The following is a 16,456-nucleotide window of genomic DNA, read 5'->3' on the forward strand; positions in this document are numbered from 1 at the left end:
GTCGTTTGGTATTAGCCTCCTGCTACAGACTGAGTGTGGTACCTTCAAAGAAGGAAGAGAGTCTTGGATTGGCTAGGAAAACTTTATTATACTCCATGCATTCAGGGAGCTCATACAAGTACATATACACACACAAACACACAATTGCATACAGGCACACACAGCTAATACTGCTCAAGGCACTGTCCACTGGGCACACAGTGGCCTTAGGGTTGAGAAAAGGCCCAGAATTCTGCTTTGATTCCTCCTCATTCTCTAGTCTCTTACATTGCAGGCTGGGGCCCGTCCATGTCCTAGAGGCAGTACCTTCACACCTCCAGGCCAGGACCCTTGCTCAGTCCCAGTGCCTGCACCAGGTCCTCTCCAAGCCCGCTCTTCAACGTCCGTCTCACTGCAGGAACAGAGCAGGGTTAGAGAGGGTTGATGCGGTTAAGGCGGGTAGTGGGCATTTGGGGAGTACTCACAAGACTTGCGGTTGCCACGGGACCGCTTGCGCTCCCGAGCAGCTAAGGCACGAGGACTGCTCTTGGTCACTGACTGTACCAGCAGGTCCATGATCTCATCTGAAGTGTCACTGGGTAAATTGGAGACTGGGGGTTCTTCTGGGGGTGCATTGGAGGGCCCCATTGCTGTAGGCATGACTGGGGAGGTGCTCTGGACCATTCCTGAGAGAGGCCAGATAGAGAAGTCAGGACAAGGTGACCCCAAAGCCCATTGCCCCCAGTGGCCATAGGTCCCACCTCTGCTGCGGCGGCCATGTGTGGTGTCCTCCGGCTTGCTGGTCAGCAGACTCTTCATGCTGGCATGACTGTCAGCATCACCCCGCCCTGGCCCACTGCCCACGGCCACTGGGACAGATGGGTTGCTGGGGACTTCCCCAGCCACACCTGAGAACTTTTCTGTCTGTAGAGGGGAGAAGGGTGAGCTGGGAGCAGGGGAAGGAAACCACGGGGGTGGCAGTCCAAACCTGGAAAAGGTACCTACCTCAGTGATCATGCGGCCCCGTGTCTTGTTGCGCTCACGGTACGTGGCCCGCTTTTGCTGCTGCTGTAGCACCCGTTCCCGGCAAGTCCGATACTCCAGTGCAAACTCACGCAGCGTGTGGCAGAACTGCATGATGCGCACTTCCCGGGCTGCCTGGGCCGTGTACCCCAGGTACAACAGGAAGGCATGGAACCTAGGCAGGTTGGGGTGGGGAGGGATGGTGAGTCCTGCTTAGGGTGTGAGGGATGGTGATAGCAGTCCTGCCCTCTGCCCATGTCCCCACCTGTTGCAGACACGGCGGTGTACTACCCGCAGCATGGCAACACGGCGGCCACACTGGGCCAGGAAGTGGGTAAGGCGGGCACGCAGGGCTGGGGCCAGCTCGTGTTTGGCCAAGTTCCGTAGACTCTCCTCAGCTGCCCGGCTCCGACGCTCCAGCTGCCCCAGGTTCTCAGTCAGCTGCTCAAAGTCCACCTGGAAAGGCAGGGGGTATGCATGTTGTCCCCCCAAAGACAGGCACCGCCTGAGGCTGCCTCTGTCAGGCTAGCCAGTCTGGTCCCTAGAGATATAGAGAGCCAAAAAGCCTCCGCCTGCCCTCCAAAAGCTCACAGTCTAATCCAGGGAAGAGACAAGTCCATTTGATCTAATGGGGAATGGAAAAGCTCTCTTGAGGGAAGTAGTGGCTAAATGAAGACCCAAAGACAGTAGGTGTAGCCAGGCCAATAGAGGAAAGAATGTTTCTGGCAGAGGATACAGCCCACACAACACCTGTAGCCGAGCACACTCTGGCACAGTAGCCCAAACATGGAGGAAAAGCCAGCCCCAGAAAGCAGCACTCCCTTTTGCCATGGCTGGCCTTAGTCAAGCCTCTGGCTGGTGCTAACCTTGGCACAGCGAGTCAGGGCGGGTATTTCTGAGTAGAGGTCAGAGGAATCAGGCCGGGTCTGGAGAACCAAGGAACAGAGATGGTGCAGCAGTGACTGTCGGCGCACTGTGTCCTTCACCTCTGACACCTTCTCCAGGTAGCTCAGCTCAAAGCCGCTGCTCTGAAAGGACCCCATCTGAGCCTGGGCCTAGCAGGCTCCAGAGCCCTGGCCCCCAGCCCTCATGCACTCCCACTAACCTGGGAACCGTTGAGGAAGTTGCCCACAGCCAACAGGGTGGCCAGGATACAGCGGAAGGTGGCATTTTGTACCAGCTGTTCCATGCCCACTTTCAGGTCAAATAGTGGCTCTGCGATTTCCTGGAGTGGGAGACAAGGGACTCTCAAACTACCTGGTCCTTGTGCTCACCTGCCCCACTTCCTGCCACATGCCGTGACCTAAGTACCCGTTCCATGCTGTCATAGTCCAGCTTGAAGGCCCAGAGTTGTAGACGTGCGGCCAGGCCCCCAATGGAGGCAAGGGTCATCAGGAAATTCTCAGCTGGGCCCAGGGGTATGTCAGGATTGGCCAGCTGGGCCTCCTCAATCTTCTGCCGCTCCTCTTCCGTGGGCATCATAGTCAGCAGTTTCTGAGGATGCAACCACCACCCCACACGAAGTCCCCTCAGTGCTGGCCTGAGGCCTCAGATGTTGGTCTTGACTCATCCCCAGGTCATTTGGTCATTTGGGGTATCCCCAGGGCCTGGGGAACTGCTCTGTAGAAATGCTAAGCCCATGCCCACCATTGGAGGGACAGGAAATGCCCACTGACCAAAGGAGAGGGCCAGACCTCCCACCTCCCTGTCACACCCTTAGCTGGTATCCCTACCTCAATACCATCCTTGCTGACGGCAAACTCATCAAAGTTGAGCAGGGCAGCTTTAATGACATGCACAGGTGGCAGGGTGGTTAGGCCAATGTTGATAGCGTTGCTGCGCTTGGGGTCCAGCACTGTGGTCATTGTCCGGCGGCCCTCACCAGCTTTCTTTAAAGTTGGCAAGAGGGCAGTGTAAGACTGGGAAAGGGACTAGCTGGGGCAACAATCTACAAGGGCACTCTAAATAGCCCCTCTAAATAGCCAGATGGTGGGGGCACCCCACAACCAGGGATCTGGGATATGTAAGGCCTTGGGATGAGCTTAGATTCTAGTTAGGGCTAGACTCTGCTGATTCCTTGTTGAGAAACCTCAGACAAGACTCAATGCCTTTCTTTGCCTTGGTTTCCCCATGTGGGAAATGAGTGGCTGTGCCTGGCAGTTCAGACCCTTCAGTTCTGATTCCCTCCTCTTTCCGCTGGGGTTACCTTGCAGATGAGGGTGGGTTTACCTTGGAAGGCAGCACATCTTTGGCACGGGACTCAAACAGGTGTTCCAGCCGGGCTGTGTCCACCGAGACAGGTTCCAGTGAGGCCCACAGGGTGGGGCAGGGCCCAAAGCGGCTCCCAGAGCCTTCATGACCCCCAGCCAGCTTTAGCTCCCGCCAGAAGAGTTTTACTGTCTTCCTCTTGGTGGGGAGGGCTAGACCATCGGGTGCTGAGGGAGGAAGGGGAGTGGTGGGAGGTGGAGGTGGTGGGAGTGAGCCTTTGATGGGTGGGGGAGGTGGGGGTGGAGGAGGTGGGCCACCTCCAGAGAGCACAGGCAGTGGGGGCGGTGGGGGTGGGACCCCTTTCCCAGCCTCCACAGCCTCCATGTTCAGCATGTCCTCGTCTTCATCCTCCCCCAAATCTGAGAAGTCCAGGTCTCCAATGCAGAGCTTAGGTACACGGATAGGGAATTCCTGAATGGGCTCAGCCTTGGGGCTTGGTGGGGCCAGTGGCTCCTTGGGCTCTGGCTCAAGGCTCCGCTGGGCCCGGAGCAGACTTCGGGGGGCAGGGCTCTGGGGTGTTCTGGGTGCAGGGCCTGGTTCTGGGGAGCCCCATAGTTCCCGGGTATCTAGAGAAGAGAAGCAGCTGTCAGTGTCACGCCCTCTGGAGCAATAGGGCAACATGAGTGGATTCTGCCCACCCACCTACTCACCTGGGTGTCCATCAGCCTCATCAAGCATGGCCTCAGCCAGTGTCTCTGCTCGGCCCTGGGCCAGTGCAGCCTGCTTCTCTGTTTCTGCTGCTGCCACATTCTCCAGGAACCGGGCTCTGAGGGGAGGTACTTGTCAGTGAGGGTGTCTGACACATCCCAGCCCAGGGTGGTGTACATGCCTTGCTGGGCCCCTGGGCACTACCCCAAATTGCAGGCACACACAGACATACAGAGAACAGTCCATGCGCTGAGCAGACCCAGGACTTGCCCTCCCAAGGCAGCCCCTGTTCATTCCTCCACATCTGGGGAGGGTCACTGCCAACCCAGCATTCCCAGGTCAACATATGGGGAGAAGTTCTACTTAACAGCCAACTTGCAACCTTGCTGCTGTTCACATTCACTGTCTGATTCTAGACCCTTAGAGCAGGGGAAGGAGATAGCTGTTCCAATGGGCACACCAGGCTGTCCCATGTCTGGTAGCTTCTGAGAGCTATGACCCATGTCTAGAAAAGGGCCTGGTAAGCAAGCATTCAGCTCAAGAGTCCCATGCTTTACTGACTGAGCTACCACAACAGGCATTCAATTTATGTTGGAATAATGAATGTGATCCAGTGTCTATTTTTGAGCCCCTCTAGCCTTTGTTGGCCTTCAGTCCCTGCCCTTCTTCCCTCTGCCCTAGGTTGCTCCTCCACCCCTATACCACACATCACCCTAGATCCTAGCCCCCTTCCCTATTCCTGGGCTGAGGACATGGAAGAATGGGCTCCAGATTGGGAGTCCGTGTCTTCATTTCTGGTTGAAGCTTGTTAAGGTGTCACTATTGAACACTATGACCCCAGTGAACTGCTTCCCAGTGCTTGGTCCTTGGGTAACAAAGGAGGGCTATGTATGGGAGAGGATGGGCCTGAGAGTCCCCCAGCTCTGGCTGCATGAGGCACATGGAACCCCCGCTGGGGGAAGCAATGCTGAAGCCCTGAGCAAATGGCAGGCCTGGCAGGCTGGCCTCTGTACTTACTCCAGCACTGCCTGCTCAGTAGGGGACTGAGAGACAGGTGGGCTCTCAGGGGCCCTGGGTAGGGGGACGAGAGGAAGAGATGGTAATTATGGTGCCTGCTCCACTCCAAAGCCCAGTTGCTTGTACCCACACACAGCTGGGCAGTAATATCAAGGGTTCCTTCCCAGCCCCAGTGGAAAGAGGAGGGGTGGGGGTGACAGGACATGAAGAAACTGGAAATGGAGGGGAGAGACTGACATGAAGCAGGACAGGGCATAGTAAGAGACAAAGAACAAGAGAGTCAAGAGACAGTGACAGAGAAATAAAGAAGGGGGGCAAGGAGATAGATGACAAAGGGCAAAGACAGGCAGAATGCCAGAAAGAGATGAGGAGACAAGCAGGAGGAGTAAGAGGTCCAGTCAGGGCTGAACCCCACTCCCCAGCAGTCACTTACCAAACAGGAGCAGTTTGGTGAAGTCTGGAAAGAAAGAGAAAGCATGCGTTTGGGCAGAGGAGTTTGGGCAGAGGAGGCGGAGGGCCTGTGGAGGGGCTCAGTGGAGGGACAGCTGGAGAGAGGACTCTAGGGGTGGCCTCCACTATCTTCCTACTTACTTATAGATGCTCCTCTCGCTGGAGCTGTCGGCTGATGGCCCCACAGAGATGGCAGGAAAGAGGTTCACCGAAGTAAGGAGGCCAGAAGCAGGGCCCACGAGGCTGGAGTTCAGGCTTGTCGACAGGGCAGGGCCAGTGGAGTAGGTGGAGATTACCGTTGAGGCCAGGTCTGAGGGGCTGGAGGTGGGGCCTGTCTGCGAGGCGGGGCCTGCGCGGCTAGAGACAGGGCCTGTGGGGCTGGAGGCGGGGCTTATCAACAGACAAGGCCTCGGCAGGCAGATCCACCCCTCCCCAAGTGCTAGGGCAAGTTCTATCTTACCCAGGCTCGGTGGAGCGCAAAGGGCAGCTCCCGCCTTCTAGAGATCGGCGGCTCCTCTTGCCCTCCTCTGAAGAGGGCTTTCTGCGTTCCCGCCTTCCACCTGCAGCGGCTTCATCGATGTCTCCATCCTCCAACCGCAGGGCATTCTAGTGGAGGTAGACCCAGATGTGAGCCGCTGGCGAACTGCACCTCCTTCTTCCCCGCCAGTTGTGCCCAGGTGACCCAGCCCACCTCATAGAGCACCAGCTGTGTGCGCAGGTCCACATCAGTACCCGAGGTGCCCAAATGGCGCTGGACCAGGGCCTCCATGCCTTGCTGCTCCAGTGCATCTGTCACATCATAGAAGGTGTCCTGGTCTGGGAGTGCTGCCAGTGTCTAGAGGGTGGGGATGGGAGGGCAAGGCTAAGGCTGATGGAGACTGGAAGTCAGGAGCCTAAGGGGCCCAGAATTGGCACCTGGTTCCCCCCTATTCGGCCATACCCACCTTGTTGATGAGGGTGACTGTGTACACCAACAACTCAGGGTCAGCGCCATTCTTCTCCTCCAGGATGGACACCAGATTGGCCCAAGGAAGAGAGCCTGACACAGAAAGGGGAGCAGTCATGCGGGGACAGGTAGGAGAGAGGGCTCTGAGTGGGGGTTGAGGGGGGAGGAGGAAGTCTCTCACCTGTAGAGCTGGCCACAGAACTGACAGCATGGATAAGCAGCGGTGCATTGTTCTCAGAGTATTCCACAAACACCAGCAGCAGCTTCAGGGCTGTCTTCACCACCAAGCGGGACTAGGGGGAGGGGTCACCACATATGAGTGGGGCTTGGGCCAGACTTGTATCAGCTCCTGGTGGGGAGGGGTAAGGGCTTCTGGGGCTGGACTCAAAGAGGAGAGTCTAGGCAGAAAGACCCTGGCCCCAGAACCAGGTGTTGGAGTACGTTCTAGACTTAGACGAGCCTCAGACTCATTCAATTCCAGCCCACTTTGCAGAATAGGAGACTGAGATCCAGAGAGAGGTAGTGGGAAAAGGGTGCATGGCTGTGTGGAGGGCCACTTACCATGCTGGCACACAGTGTGTACAGCCACTGTACAGTCTCACTGTGGGCCACCACCCCTAGCATCCCATCCACAAAAAGCATCAGCTGGCCTAGTGCTGGGGACACAGAGACAAGAAGAGGTCAGTAAGGGGTCACTGAAGGCAGGGGTCATGGGGGAGGAGTTGGACTTACCTCGGAGGATGTAGGTCTGGTAGTTGTGGTCGGCAGCAGCACCCACACGGATCAGGCAACTCAGCCCCTCTGAGTGTACAAATTCAGGCACCAGGTCCTTGTCCTCCTGGGGGCACCATGGGGAAATTTAAGCAGGGCTCAGGCTGGACACCCACCCCCAGCCCACTTCTGGGCCTCACCTGGAAGATCTGCTTTAGTGAGAAGAGGGAACGGCGGAGCTCAGGGCCACTGGAGCCATACAACTTTTCTGCAAGGGGTAGGTGGGCATGGAAACCTCAAGGGGACACAACCCCCCACCAAAGAATATTCTAGTGCCTGAGCCCCCTACCTCCTCCTCCACTCCCTGACTCTGGGCAACCCCCAATCCGGTTTAGTTGCAGCATCAGCCCTGGCCCTGAAAGGAGAGGTCAGGATAGGAGTGGGAAGGGGCCACACATCCTGTCTCCCATGTGCTTTGTCCACTGTCCAGCACAGGCCTGAAAGAAACTGAGCCAGCAGCGCTGGGGAGGGGCATTCTTGGACACTAATGTCCTCATACACTCACCCAAGATGGCATTGACCCTCACGGAGAGTTGAGTACGCAGGATAAGTGTAGGCTTTCGCCCTTTGCTGGAATTAAGCAGCCTAGTCAGCAGTTTTCAGGCCATTCCTCAGGGTCCCTGCCCCCCCACACCAAGGCAGCTAAACACCACCCCACATGCCACTCCTGGCCCAACTCCCTCCTCCTCAACAGGAGGGTTTGTGCAAACATAGGTATCTCAGGTATGTGGGAGATCACACACATCCCGCCTCCTCCCCCCCCCCCCATCCCAGGCATCAGGTAACACTGGCCAGGGATTCCCCTGGCACAGTCATGTGGGGTGGCATGGCAGGAGGTGACCCTCAGCCTAGGCTAGAGATCAGGTGTCTTGGCTGCTGACACCTGAGTCAGCCCCTGGTGGAGGCAAGGGTAGGGGTCAGCCTTGCCTTCCTGGTCCCATGAGCTCTGACCTGATCTCTTCATAGAAGCCCTCCAGCATCTCCCGCTGCTCTTCCAGAGAAAGCTCAGGGTCCAGGTAGTATCCAGAGGGAGACACTTGTAGAGCACAGTCCTCCAGCTGGGGGCAAAGGGAATAGTTGTCAGGGCTGGGAAAGCGGTGGTAGAGATATGTATGGAGACCCCATGACCTTCTACTTCCACTCAGAGAGCCAGCAGAGCGGCATACCACAGGGTGTATGCTGCAGCCATGCATTCTTTCAGCAGTCATTTCTCATGGGCCTACCGTGCACGAAGCCCATCTACCTCAGATGCCAGGCTTTCTTGCCCTTTGAATGTGCTGTGTCTTCTGGCTAACACCTACCATTCTGCATGTTTCAGATTAGGTAATGCTTTTTTGGAACACTTTCCTGAACTCCTGTAGCCAGTGCTATGCAACCTGTTCCACCCCATGTGTGAGGCCTTCCATACAGCATTATAATATCCTAGACACTAGTCTCCTTCCCCACTAACCATGAGATCTCTGGGTTCAGGCAGCATGTCTGTCTTGCCCCATGCTATATCTGCAGAGCCTAGCACAGCCCTATGGCTCACAGTAAGTGCTCACTAAACATGTTGAGCTCATGAACATGAATAAGGAAAGGGAATAGAATATGGGACGAAGTTCCTGCCTTCAAGGAAGTTCACAGCCCTGGGGGTGATAAGCTGCATCCACAAAGCATTCAAGCCCAGGGAGAAAGTGTTAAGAATATTGGTGCAAACCCAGCTGGAAGGAGTGTGTGTGTGTGTGTGTGTGTGTGTGTGTGTGTGTGTGTGGTATGTGTGTCTCCCTGAATTGAGACAGCGAGGAACAGTGAGTAATCCATAGGCTATCAGTCCCTTCAGGCCTCAGGGTCTTTGCCCTGCCCCAAGTGAGCTAGACCTCAGAGGCCTCCAAGGGGCCTGTTAAAAACTAGGTTTTAGGGTCTGACTCTATCAGTCTATAGCAGGTCCCTGAAACCTGCATTGTACGAGGCACACATTCTATCCGTGTGTGTGCTTCCCAAGTATCTCTATCATGCCCCCTGCCCGGCTGCCCTCTACTACCACCAGGCATGACACTTGGCCTCTTGAGAAGTACCTGTAGAGAAGTGACTCCCGAGAGTCTGAGGGCAGCACTGTGCCTCTCCCAGACACTTCCCCCATAGCACAGAGCCAGTATGCAGGGCTCAGCAAAGTCCCCTTATATTGAGTGGCCCTGCTCCTTGGGTTGCTATGGCCCAGGGAGAGCCCACCTCTGGAGAAGCAGAGTATTTTCTGGTTTCCATCTTACTGGGAAAGTCAGTCCCAACATCTGTCCCACTGTTCTGTCAGCACTGCCCTGCTCTGGGCCCAGTCCAAGGACTTACAGCTGCTGTTGGTCCCCTGGGAGAAAGGGAGCCCAGCTCCTACCCCTACCCGTTTCTGCTTTATACTCTGCTCATGTCTGAGAGACTGACCTAGCTCCTTCCTGGCAGTTCAGCCTGTGAGGCCCTTGGGTGACACCCCCTCTCCTTCCCCCACTCCCCCCACCCCCGCCTTGCCTGGGACATGGGACATAGGACAAACACTCTAGCCTGTTCTCTGTCCCACTTCCTGCCTGGCTGCCTGCCCTCCCTTGGGCGCCTTGGGCGGGCCTGGCCTCTCTCCCCTCCCTGAGAGCAGAGTCATCTTCTCCAGGGCCTAGTGGGAACAGGCCTGAGATGGGGTGGCAAGGCCCCAGGCCTGGGGTACTTTATCTTGGGCCAGCTCAGCTGAGGGCAGCCCCACATTCCTCCTGATCCCTCTTCCCACATGGTGACTCAGCAGCCTACCCACTCCACCCCCATCCAGGCATAGCTGCATCTCCTTCTACCTTGGACTAGAGGATTCTAGGACCCTAGAGAAACATATCCACACAGCCTGGCACAGCCCCAGAGAAACAAACCCCTTCGGGGATCCCCCAAATCACACATATATGGAATAGCTCATTCATGCAAACATTCGTGAACCCGGCTGTTTTTAGGTGCTAAAGACATAGTGGGGAGCCCAGCTGGGGAGGGCCAGCAGCCTTACCTCAGAAAAAGGCCACAAGTGGCTGCCTGGGTGGCTCAGTTGGTTAAGTGTCCAATTTGATTTCAGCTCAGGTCATGATCTCATGGTTTGTGGGATTGAGCCCCCATCAGGCTCTGCACTGACAGTGGGAAGCCTACTTGGGATTCTCTCTCTCCCCCTCTCTCTGTCCCTTCCCCATGCTTGTGCTATCTCTCTCAAAATAAATAAATAAACATTAAAAAAAAAAAAAGACCACAGGGGCGCCTGGGTGGCTCAGTCGGTTAAGCGTCCGACTTTGGCTCAGGTCATGATCTCGTGGTCTGTGAGTTCGAGCCCCGCGTCGGGCTCTGTGCTGACAGCTCAGAGCCTAGAGCCTGCTTCGGATTCTGTGTCTTCCTCTCTCTCTGACCCTCCCCCGTTCATGCTCTGTCTCTCTCTGTCTCAAAAATAAATAAACGTTTAAAAAAAATAAAAAAATTAAAAAAGACCACAAATAAATATAGAAGCACAACTGCCATGAGTGCTAAGAAAGGAGAGGGGCAGAGTGCCATAAAGGTAAACACTGGAGGGTGATTATATTATACCTGGTATGTACTTCCACACCCAGGTTTACGATCTGGTGTGTGTGTGTGTGTGTGTGTGTGTGTGTGTGTGTGTGTGTGTGTGTACATACACGCTCTGGAGGAGCACAAGCCCAAGAAGCACACGTACAGAAAGCTCGGATCAAGCAGGATGTCTTCCCCTCCTGCAAGCACACTTACATGCTATTTACATGCTATAATCCCAAGTAAGCAGAGAATGGCCCTCTCCTTCCAGGATACTTGCATCTATTTGGGGTAGAGTCCTGAAGGCCAAGTGCTCTATCACCCAGCCTCCTCAGATGAGCAGATTTAAACCCTTTCCCTCCATGGTGGCAGCAGTGGCCTCCCTAGCCATTTTGTCTTATTCTTCCAGGGCCCCATTTCTAGGAAGAAGTCCAGAGGTAACAGCCAGCCCAGAGCCTCCAGGTTGGTGCCCCTCTCCCCTAACCTAGTTGCCTGTCCTGGGTAGAGATGGGGGGTGATAGGCTAGGATAGCAAAGAACAGAGACTTCCTGTCAGCTGGATGGTGCTTGTCCCTCACACCCCTGCCCCCTTCCTCGGGTCACCCTTCTGAGAGCCAAACCTCTGGTGCTTGTTTCTCACACCATGGGGCTGGGCCAGGCCAGAGTAAGCCTGAACACTGGTCCCTGCTGACAGCACTTAGGGTCAGCACAGGGCCAGCGTGGGCTCATATCCTTGACTCCCTCCTGGCTCTTGTCTTTCATGCTTCTCTGTGTCTTAGAGTGGAGTCCTCTCCATTCTTCCCAGGCTCAGACCCTCCCTTCAGCATCCAGCCCACTTTTTCTTGGTTCTCTGGGCTCAAGCTTTTCTGGCAGCCGAAACCAACTTGTTACATATGATTTTAAATGCAGGGCCAAACTGAGGAGACCATGGTGTCTACTCCCCAGTATTTTTCATAACTGCAAATCAGGCAAGAATGGCCACGCCAGGGGCAGGGAAAGAAGATGGAGAAGAGGGCAGAATTATATGCTGAAGGACTCCTATTTTAGGAAATGATTTTGTTGCTTTTTTCTTCTGCTTTCCTATAAACACAAGACCCTTGGGGCACCTGGCTGGCTCAATCGGAGGAACTCTAGATTTCAGGGTCATGATTTGAGCCCCATGTTGGATATAGAGATCGCTTAAATAATAACTAACGAAATAAATAAATAAATAAATTTTAAACACGAGAGAGACCCTGTGCTCTAACAACCCTCCTTCTCCTGTTATCTTGGGTTTCCAATTAGACCATGACTTCCTAGATGAGACACTATGGATGGGCCTTGAGGAGGGAAATCCATATTAGTTATGCCTCCTCTGTGTCACATACCAGCTTGCCTAGTTGTTTGAATCTCCTGATAATCCTTTTTTTAATGTTTATTTATTTATTTTGAGAGAGAGGGAGTGCATGTGTGCACATGTGTGAGCACAGGCACACGCAGGGGAGTGGCAGAGAGGAGAGGGAGAATCCTAAGTAGGCTCCACTGTCAGCACAGAGCCTGACACAAGGCTAGATCAGGAATTGTGAGATCATGACCTGAGCCAAATCAAGAGGCAGATGCCTGGGGCACCTGGGTGGCTCAGTCGGGTAAGCATCGACTTCAGCTCAGGTCATGATCTCATGATTTGTGAATTTAAGACCCATGTCAGGCTCTGAGCTAGCTCAGAGCCTGGAGCCTGCTTCCAACTGTGTCTCCCTGTCTCTCTGTCCCTCCCCTGCTCATGCTCTGTCTCTGTGTGTGTGTCTCTTTCTCTCAAAAATAAACACTTAGGAAAAAAAAAAGAGTTGGATGCTTAACTGACTAAGCAATCCAGGTGTCCCAGACAATTTTTTTTTTTTAACTTTTATTTACTTAAGTAATCTCTGCACTCACCATGGGGCTCCAATTCATGACCCTGAGATCAAGAGTCACATGCTCTTCCAACTGAGCCAGCCAAGCCCCCTTCTCCTGATAATCCTTTTACAGGTGAGGAAACCAAAGCTCAGAACCTCAGTGAATATGCCCTAGGCTGCACAACCAGGATTGGAACCAGGGCTAACTGAGGCTAGATCTTGAATGGATGGACTTTGGAAGTGCTCCAGGAAACCCTGGAGGGGAGGTGGAGGGAGGGTTGGAGCCTCTAGTGTTGTCAAGGGCTAAAGACCACCCCTCAGCTTTCTGGACTCTGCAAATACCCCAAACTGGTCCTCAAATTTGTAGCAAGCAAAGGAACACCAGTGAACACACACACATCATACACACCAAGGTAATAGTGCCTAAATCTGCAAGGATCTAAGTCCTGAGGTTGCTCACCAGGCTGCAGCCCAGGCTCCCTACCCCAGAATGACCAGTAAATTGGACATGGTGGTCCCAGGAAAAGCTGGAAGAAGGCCATGATCCATGCCCACATCCCAATCTTCTAGTATCCCCCAAAGACCTCCATATCAGGAGAATAAATGGCTCAATTCATCACCAGAGCACCTCATCTTACCCTTAAGAATCCTCTGGGACCCCTCCAGTTGGTCCCTGTCCAAGCAGGTCAGGTTCACACTTTAGCCCCCTTGCAACAACTGCTTCTGAGGGGTAAACTGAGGCTGGAGTAGGGACGGTGCAAGGTCAGGAAACATTCCAGGACAGTGCCACTCCTGTCCTTCTCTAATGTTTAGCCACAGCTGGGGAAACAGAGTTACTGGTGACAGAAAGTTTTCTAGGGTTATCCCTGCTGCTAGAAGTAGGGGGCTCCTCTGGCCTTTGCATCAGGGACCGAGCAGCATTTGGGTCTCTCTGCCCAGAGTCCACGGAGAAGTCAGTGCTATCTCAGATGTGTCAGGGTTTATAGGTGTCCGAGAGGGGCTCCTGAGGCATTGCCCAGAAGAGCAAAAGGTAGCAGAACTCTGGGTAAAGAGATAAAATGCAGGGCCAGAGGGCCAGGTCTCCTCTGGGCAAGAGCAGGTCCCTGGACTGGGAGAGGCTTGAAACAGAGGGAAGACAGATACTTCTAAATTCCCCTGGGGACACCAGGCATGGCCCAAGGCATTGCCAGGACCCTCTCCACCCCCTTCCACCGGCCCCCTTCCCAAGGCCAGGAGATGAGTCAGAGGCTGTGGCTAGGAGCTTCCTCCTAGACTAGGAGGAAATGAGCAAGGCCTTCTCAGACCTGAAAGCTCTAAACAGTTTAAAAAGGAAGCCCCCAGGGGAACTCTAGTGGCTGGGCCCAGCCCAATGGGGTGCATGGGGTGGAGCCCCAGAGAGAAAGTGGGCTGGGCCTTTGTGCTTTCCCAGGGTCTGCAGGGATGACGGTCAGTGCCCAGAATGGGAGGGTAGATGTCCACTTGGCTGTGTCCTGTTCCCCTACTAGACAAATGTACAGAGGATAAAGCATTAAGTAGAGACCCCCTCCCTCTTATTTCTGCTCTCAGCCTAGAATGGGAATGCCTGGGTTTCTGGGCCACCTTTCCTCTCTATAGGGCTATCTAGGCAGGCTTGAGTCGTGTCTGTGCCCCTGGGGCACACCCTTATAGGACTCGGGGAGGAACCAGCTGTTGACATTTCCTGCAAGGAGGAGCCCTGCTCCCCCTCTCAGCTCTCTGATGTTCCTCCCCCTACCCTATTCTCAGCCCTTCTTCCTTCAGCCTTCTATTCTGGGGCTGTGGTCACAGTTTATATTTGGGATGAACACATCACAGTGTATCTGACCATTCCTGGCAGAACTGCCAGCCCCAGGGAGTCCTGGCTACAGGCACAGTAGTAACCCAGTGTGCCCACCAGCATATCCTGCCTGTGTCCTCAGGTACACCAAGTGGGATATCCTAAAAGTGAGGAGCCCAGGAATGTCTGAGCTGAGGGGTACTTAACACATTCTCAATCTGAGCTCAGTGGTGTCCTTAGCTAGGGAGCACAGAACAGAGGGCAGAACACCTGGTGCAGTAGGGAGATGGATCCCTAAATGAGAGGAAGAAGCAAGGGGTGGTTTCTTCCTGTCCCTGTCCTCCTAAATCTGCCCCTAATTGGGAAGAGGCGTGTTAGGGCTAAGTCCTGTCCTAGAGTGGCAGTAGAAGGAATACTATGTTCTCTGTAATGCTCCAGGCTTATTTCAGCACCAAGAGTTTCATGAGCCTGAAGGCAGGAATCTGGCCTCAGTTTAGCAGCCCTCTCTCTCCAGTGCCTATCCTGAATTGAAAGTGGCCTCGGGCTGGATGTGCTTCTTCCAGGCGCACCTCAGTTTCCCCCTTTGAACAGGGCAGCACAAAAAGGGTTGCATCAAAATTCTAAAGTGGGCAGTGTGCTGCAACCTTCAAGCCGTGGCCTTGAAGCTCGGGCTCTGCCCGGACACGGGCCGCTCCCCGGGGCCAATAATCTCACCAACTCTCCCGCCCGCGCTCAGAGGCGGGGCGGGCCTGCAGAGCAAGGAATGCAGGCTGGGGGCCCGGCGCCCGGGGCACATTCCAGGGGAGACCCCGGGCCCAGGGGGCAAGTTTGCGCAATTAGCCCCCCAGCTAAGGCTGAGAGCAAGGGAGGGCACCCCCACCAACTCCCTCTCCTTTTTCTCGCCACTCGGTGAGGACTGGCCGCGGGGAACCCTGGGGGGTGGTAGCGCACCTCCCAGAGTCCTGGCCCGGAAACCCAGAGCGCCGGAAAGGGCTGCCTGCGGGGGACTGAGCTCAGGGAGCCGGAGGGGAGGTAGGGCCAACCATCTGGAAAAGGGCCTCTCCCAGCACTGTGCACTAGTCGGCTCTGGTACGCAGGCAAACTAGGGCAGGCCGGCGGTTTAAAATTAGCCGGGCTCGCCCCCTCCCTTCTAGCCGTGGGCTGGTGGAGGCTGGAGTACGGGATGGTGGGGGCCGTGACTCAAAGGGCTTTTCCACCAGTGCAGCCACTGGCTCTCTGCGTGTCCCCGGCCAGGTCGCTTCCCGGGGACTCCCCTCACCCCGTGAAGTCTCTCTTCTACTCTCACTCCCTACCCAGGCCCCCACCTACAGGGGCAACGCTCTATGGGGCAGGACCCAATCCAGCCAACAGAAACCGCTCCAAGCTTTTGCCACCCCCAGTGGCCCGCCCCGGTCCGCCCCTCCTCCTGGTCCCGCCCCACCTCACCTGAAGCAGGTGGAAGCTGGTCCTTCCCCAGCTCCGAACTCCATGTCCGCTACCACCCAAACATCTACCGTCACCTTATCCAGATCGGTTACCCAAGCAGACAGGCAGCGAATGGACCCCAAACACCTCCCCAGATGGGCCTCACTTTGAGGGGGCAGCCAAAGTGGCGCAGACAACAAGCTCCCACCTCCCTTCTTGAGCTTCCCTCAACTTGAGAGGCGTCCCGCGAAAGCGAGGCAGCTTGGACCGTAGGTCCCCAGCCCAAGACTTTCCCGCAGGAACGCACCCACTCCCGCCTCTCCCGAGGGGTACCTCCCAAAGGCTTTCATGGCGCCGACCATGAACCTTTGATCGCCCCCAACCTTTCTTTGGGCCCCCTCACCTTCAGCGGCGCCGCCAACAGGCGATGCAGCGCGGGTATCTGCGCACTCAGGGGCAGCGCCCCGTCCAGGCTACAGGTGGGGGCTCGGCGCGGCTCCGGGAAGTTGGCACATGCGAAGGGGTCGGTGTCCTCCAAGTACTGCACCCGCACGGTCACCGCTGATACCGGGTCCCCATCTCCGCGGTCTTCCTCGCCCGCCATGGTTCTGTCAGGGGCTCGCGCCGCGCGCCTCCGGGAGGATCCCGGCTACGCCGCGGCGTCTACTCCACTAGCTCGGCTGTCTGGGCCCGGCCGGACCGGACGCTGCTGAGGGGAGGAGCCAGACGG

At 55.6% G+C, this 16,456-nt stretch overlaps 1 protein-coding gene and 1 long non-coding RNA gene across 4 annotated transcripts; one reads left to right on the forward strand and one right to left on the reverse strand.

Moving 5' to 3' along the window:
- Positions 1 to 68: 68 nt before the first annotated feature.
- FHOD1 (formin homology 2 domain containing 1) lies at positions 69 to 16,431 on the reverse strand. 3 transcript variants are annotated; one of them, XM_019455596.2, is made up of 24 exons: positions 16,130 to 16,431; positions 8,054 to 8,160; positions 7,608 to 7,672; positions 7,243 to 7,310; positions 7,064 to 7,169; positions 6,893 to 6,987; positions 6,513 to 6,624; positions 6,330 to 6,424; positions 6,077 to 6,220; positions 5,846 to 5,991; positions 5,527 to 5,763; positions 5,369 to 5,392; positions 4,936 to 4,989; positions 3,921 to 4,036; positions 3,232 to 3,836; positions 2,736 to 2,891; positions 2,314 to 2,496; positions 2,108 to 2,227; positions 1,869 to 2,030; positions 1,268 to 1,458; positions 985 to 1,177; positions 741 to 903; positions 465 to 665; positions 69 to 391 (listed from the first exon to the last, which is right to left on the reverse strand). In XM_019455596.2, exons 1-24 carry the CDS (start codon positions 16,328 to 16,330, stop codon positions 309 to 311), a joined length of 3,627 nt encoding a protein of 1,208 aa, XP_019311141.1. In that variant the 5' UTR covers positions 16,331 to 16,431; the 3' UTR covers positions 69 to 308. The 3 variants fall into 3 exon arrangements, with proteins under 3 accessions (XP_019311141.1, XP_053762504.1, XP_053762505.1); XM_053906529.1 differs by lacking the exons at positions 4,936 to 4,989; positions 5,369 to 5,392; XM_053906530.1 differs by lacking the exons at positions 7,243 to 7,310; positions 16,130 to 16,431.
- LOC109270794 (uncharacterized) lies at positions 6,227 to 11,862 on the forward strand. The gene is made up of 2 exons (XR_002081683.2): positions 6,227 to 6,459; positions 11,046 to 11,862. It is a non-coding gene; the product is annotated as an uncharacterized LOC109270794 (long non-coding RNA).
- Positions 16,432 to 16,456: the final 25 nt, after the last annotated feature.

This window comes from Panthera pardus, unplaced genomic scaffold (assembly GCF_024362965.1).
Source record: "Panthera pardus isolate Hobbes unplaced genomic scaffold, ASM2436296v1 HiC_scaffold_19, whole genome shotgun sequence".
NCBI lineage: Eukaryota > Metazoa > Chordata > Mammalia > Carnivora > Felidae > Panthera > Panthera pardus.

Excerpts from the sequence above, each read along its gene's own strand:
- FHOD1 (XM_019455596.2), bottom strand. The coding sequence starts at position 16,330 with ATGGCGGGCGAGGAAGACCGCGGAGATGGGGACCCGGTATCAGCGGTG. Across the intron at positions 6,988-7,063 it reads CCAGACCTACATCCTCCGAG|CACTAGGCCAGCTGATGCTT; the intron begins GTAAGTCCAACT and ends CTGTGTCCCCAG. Across the intron at positions 6,221-6,329 it reads CAGTCACCCTCATCAACAAG|ACACTGGCAGCACTCCCAGA; the intron begins GTGGGTATGGCC and ends CCCACCCTCTAG.